The sequence below is a fragment of the Gadus morhua genome, chromosome 4 (assembly GCF_902167405.1).
Source record: "Gadus morhua chromosome 4, gadMor3.0, whole genome shotgun sequence".
Taxonomy (NCBI): domain Eukaryota; kingdom Metazoa; phylum Chordata; class Actinopteri; order Gadiformes; family Gadidae; genus Gadus; species Gadus morhua.
Window position 1 is genome coordinate 32,484,141 of NC_044051.1, and position 5,000 is coordinate 32,489,140.

Here is a 5,000-nt window from a genome sequence, read left to right on the forward strand (position 1 = left end):
CCCCGAGTGCAGCCCGTCTCCCAATCAGGCTCAAGACACGACTCTACAGACTGTCAATCAGGAAATAAAGTCTGATGTGTACGTTAACATTCAGGGCGTTTAGCAGAAGCTCTTATCCAAAGCGACCAACAACAATCGGGGCACACTTTCTCACACCGACAGCGGAGTCAACCATGCAAGGCGACAGCCAGGAGCGGTCAGGGTGAGGCGTCTTTGCTCAGGGACACCTCGACGCTCAGCTAGGAGGAGCCGGGGATCCAACCAGCACCCTTACTCTTGCAAGACAACCCGCTCCACCTCTTGAGCTAAAGCGATCCCGATGACGTGTGAGCCCAGTCCTCGGGGGGGGGGGGGGGGGAGGGAGGTCGGGCTCACCTTGGCGAAGGCCTTCTGCCCGTCGTACTTGAGCAGCCGGGGGTAGACGTACAGGTGGTTGTTGTAGGTGGTGAAGGGCTGGGAGCACTTGGCGATGCAGGGGACAAACTCCTCCACCTCCAGCAGGGCGCTGGACCCGGGGGCCCCGCTGGCCTCGAAGCCCCGCACCGGGAGGTAGGAGGAAGTGACGCAGTCTGAGGGGGAAACAGGAAACAGGAAGAGGTTTCTTTCTTTGATAATAGTGAAGGAAATGCCAATAATTACAATGGCTATAACGAATAGGGGGACTGTAGCGATATATCATGATAATGATATATACCTCTACTACTAAGTGTTGATCAAAAAAGTATAATTAAAGCACAAATAAAGCATGAAAAAAATGACAAATACATTACCAAAGTCAAACATAAAAACAGTTATTACTTATACCTGATAATGTATACAGCCATAAGAGGAACATGTTATATTTTCAGTATTTTCGTGTGTGTTATTGAGCTCTTATATTTTCTTCTGAAATACTGAAGGGGCTTTTATTGTGATAAAAACTCACTGGTTATATCTGGCGCCACGTTGTCAATGGTTACGTCCAGGTTCCCCAAGATCACCGGCAGCTTGGCCATTTTCTCCGGTCTGTCGGCAAAAAAGTTTAGGCGATGAATAATAGCAACAGACATTTCCCTCACAAACACAAACAAATCAAACAGGAACAGAAGGAAAATACCAATCCCTAAAAACATTATAATACTCATACTTTCTGAAGTCGGCCAGCAGTTTAAACATGTCATCGTCAGACAATTTGCTGCTGTCCTGGCGATAGAGAGCCGAGAAGCGAGCACTTTTGTCCAGTTTACCGGAAGCATCTTTGAACACAGGCCTATCGCCAAGGAGAGAAGAAGAAATAGAAACCCAACGTTCAATCACAAAAATATAAACAATCACATCTTGTGTTTAAAATAGCAATTTTATAGCTACTATCAAAACTACTACAAACGTTACTCAGAGACTGGTGTGATAATAAAGCATCAGATTGAATACTAAACTAGTATTGCCTACCTTGCGGACCAGGCGAAAGGCATGTGGTACTGCCCCAGTCTGCTGCAGGCCGACCGGGCGTTTTTCAAGACCTTCTGGGCCACCTGCGTCATGGAGAGATACAAAGATAGAAGCTCAATGCATGCATGCTTGTGACTCCCAGTGCTTACCAACCTGTGGCTCAGGAGCCAGCTGGAGGTCGCCGGATTTGCATATAGGGGTCCTATGGTGATAATTGACATATAAGCTATACATGGATTTAGATAGATGGATTTGTTTTTGACGTTTTCAAAGGTCTTGTTTATGTACAAACACCCTCCCTAATGATGCTTAGCCCCAAGAAAACACCAGCTACAAAGTGTGATGTAATGCGCATATGTTCACTGGGAGAGTGGTTTATTCCATTTACAAATAACTTTCATTTATAACGGTATTGTTTTTTGTATTCCCTGTAGTTCAAATATACTTCTGCGGTGCTTTGAGCACATTATTCTTGGGTTGTCAAGGAAACAGGTCAACAGTTGTATTTGATCGTTACTTTAGTTAATGTTGGATTTGTAAAAAAAAACATCCAGGAGCGAGGTTATGTGGTTTGGTGGTGGTGGTGTAGGGTGGACGATGTGGGTTGGTGGTGGTGCTGGGTGTAGGGTGCGGCGGTCGACCGTGCCTTGACTGAGTCGGAGCTCTTCATGTAGGGCTCGGTGCAGTGAGCGATGCCCCCCTGCAGAACCTTCTCCAACCGCGCCACCAGGAAGATGTCCGGGTGGGGGCAGGTCACCGAGAACACACCCTGACGGGGGTACGACAGGGCGGCCTCCGGCAGCTCCCCGGCCAGCTTGTGGAACCCCGCCGGGGACGGGGTGGGGGCCGGGGGAGGGGAGGCCGGGGGGGAGGTGGGGGAGGTGGTCATGAGGCGGACCAGGGGGTGGTTGAGGTCCACGTGGAAGTCGGCGGAGATCTTGCGGCCGTTCTGCACATCGAAGAGGGAGAGGATCACGTAGAAGGGCTCCACCTGGTGGGGGGGAGGGAAAGAGACGGTGGAGAGAGAGAGAGGGGAGTAATGGAGGAAGGGGGAGAGAGACGATAGAGAGAGGAAGAGGGAGGGGTGGGAGAGAGAGGGCAGAGAGAGAAAGAGGGAGGTGTGGGAGAGAGACGGTAGAAAGAGGGAGGGGTGGGAGAGAGAGAGGGGGGAAGAGAGAGAGAGAGGGGAGTAACGGAGGAAGGGGGAGAGAGACGATAGAGAGAGAAAGAGGGAGGGGTGGGAGAGAGACGGTAGAAAGAGGGAGGGGTGGGAGAGAGAGAGGGGGGAAGAGAGAGAGGAAAGGGTGGGAGAGAGTCGATAGAGAGAGACAGGGAGAGAGAGAGGTGGTTGAGTGAGAAAATATACAGGGTGTAAGGGAAATAGAGTGAGAGAGATATATGAGGGAGGGAGGGAGGGAGGGAGGGAGGGAGGGAGGGAGGGAGGGAGGGAGAGAGGGAGAGAGGGGTGGGAGAGAGAGAGGGGGGGGGGAGAGAGAGGTGGTTGGAGTGAGAAAGGAACAGAGTGAAGAGGAAGTAGATTGAGAGAGATAAATTTGGAGAAAGAGGGAGGGAAAGAGAAAGAGCGACGAGATAGCATGATAGAGTAGGGCGAAATGAATCAATTAGAGAGAGGGAAAGTGCCAGAGAGAGAGAGAGAGAGACAGAGAGCGAGACAGAGAGAGAGTGAATGAGAGAAGAACAAAGAGAGAGACAAAGAGAACAGAGGAATGTCATTAGCAGAGAGCGTTAAAATCCCGTTAGCAGAGGTAGTAGACCATGTTTAACTCCAGGCCGATGAGATTGTGTTGTAATTGCGTAGCTGCAGACCCACACACACATCAGCTGACAATGTACTCTACGGATCATGTTGCTTTTCCATTACACATCACTGCTGTGTGTGCAAGCATTTTGGGCAGGGTTTGCCCAAGTCGATCTGAGATTACTTTCGCGTCTCTATGTCTGAGCATTTATGTGTGTGTGTGTGTGTGTGTGTGTGTGTGTGTGTGTGTGTGTGTGTGTGTGTGTGTGTGTGTGTGTGTGTGTGTGTGTGTGTGTGTGTGTGTGTGTCTGTGTGTGTGTGATATATGTGTGTGTGTGTGTGTGTGTGAATGTGTATGCACGTGTGTTGACCTGCATGTGTGTGTGTGTGTATGCATGTTCATGTTTGCACATGTGTATTTCTGCATGCATGTGTGTTTATGTGCTTATTTATTTGTGTGTGTGTGTGTCTGTGTGTATGTGTGTGTTTCTGCATGCACATTTGCGTGTGTGCGCGCGCGCGCGTGTGTGTGTGTGTGTGTGTGTGTGTGTGCACATTTGCGTGTGTGTGTGTGGGTGTGTGTGTGCATGTGTGTGTTTGTGTATGTTGGATTGTGTGTGTGTGCCTTTGTGTTTGTGCACAATTGTGTGTGTATAAGTTTGTTTGTGTGTGTTCTGACATACGTCTTTGTGTTTAAATGTTTGTGTGTGTATGTGTGCGTGCCTATGTTTCTGTGTGTGTTTGTGTGTCTATGTTTGTGTTTGTGAGTGTGTGTTTGTGTGAGTTTTGTATTTGTTGTTGAGTTCCAGGCCACTGGCCCTCCAAAAACTTTTTGGGCCTCAGGGACTGACAGCAGGAAACCAGACTGACACCAAGTGCATGCTGGGAGCCCCAGGCCCGTTGTCATGCCAGCATTCATTTCCTGTGCCAGGCTTCAGGAATGTGCCTTTTTTTATGTGTGTAAATGTGCATATGTGTGTTTGTGTTATATTTGTATATATGTGTAATACATGTGTGGGTTAGGGTCATATATCTTATTTGTACTGCATGCGTGTGTATATGTGTGTATATATATATATATGTACATGTACTATGTGCGTGTGTGTGTGTGTTTGAGGTTGTCTGCGCACGTGTGCGTGCGTGTGTGTGTGTGTGTGCGTGACTGTGTGTGTGTGTATATAAACTCACGTTGGTGGTGGGCCCATCCTGGTCGTCTGTGATGCAGCTCTGCAGGTTGAAGGAGAGGTTGTGACAGGAGACCAGCACTCTGTTACCAAACTTCTCCTCAAACTGACCCACTTCTGGCTGGATGCCAGACAGGTCCAGTTTCTATGGAAAAAAACACAAACAAAGCAGTTGAAAACAAGAAAAATATAATAATGTACTTTTTAAAATATAAATAGAATAGAATAGAATGGAATAACTTTATTGTCATTGCACATGTTACAGAGCAACGAAATTACCAGTTACATTCCGTCCAAGAAACATAAAAGACAGTGTGGGGAGACAGGACGGAGAGAATGTCAGGCGCTCGTTAGATAAGAAACATGCAGCCCTCGTTAGATAAGAAAAATAATGTATCATATAAGTTATGATATACATAATATACATTAAATATACATGACTGCTGTCGTGTTTTCATATTATATGTATACATTAACACATTTTTAGTCAGGCTTTGTCCGGGTCACCTGTGTGTCGGGGTCCAAAGTGAACAGCTTGAGGCGGGTTTCGCTTCTCATCTTGGACTCGATATCCCTCGCACTCTGTCCACAGCAAAACAGGAAGCGCATCACAGTTCAGCAGGAAGTCG

The 5,000-nt window shown here is 47.9% G+C and overlaps 1 protein-coding gene across 3 annotated transcripts in view; it reads right to left on the minus strand.

The window, feature by feature from the left end:
• Positions 1 to 5,000, minus strand: part of LOC115541820 (dedicator of cytokinesis protein 9) — a 79,190-nt gene that overhangs the window by 31,842 nt on the left and 42,348 nt on the right. For all 3 annotated transcript variants that reach the window (XM_030353686.1, XM_030353685.1, XM_030353684.1), the window contains exons 10-16: positions 4,879 to 4,953; positions 4,376 to 4,516; positions 2,075 to 2,419; positions 1,429 to 1,511; positions 1,127 to 1,249; positions 926 to 1,005; positions 376 to 569 (exon numbers count right to left, since the gene is read on the minus strand). In XM_030353686.1, coding sequence (XP_030209546.1) covers positions 376 to 569; positions 926 to 1,005; positions 1,127 to 1,249; positions 1,429 to 1,511; positions 2,075 to 2,419; positions 4,376 to 4,516; positions 4,879 to 4,953 — 1,041 coding nt within the window. The remainder of the gene's footprint in view (positions 1 to 375; positions 570 to 925; positions 1,006 to 1,126; positions 1,250 to 1,428; positions 1,512 to 2,074; positions 2,420 to 4,375; positions 4,517 to 4,878; positions 4,954 to 5,000) is intronic.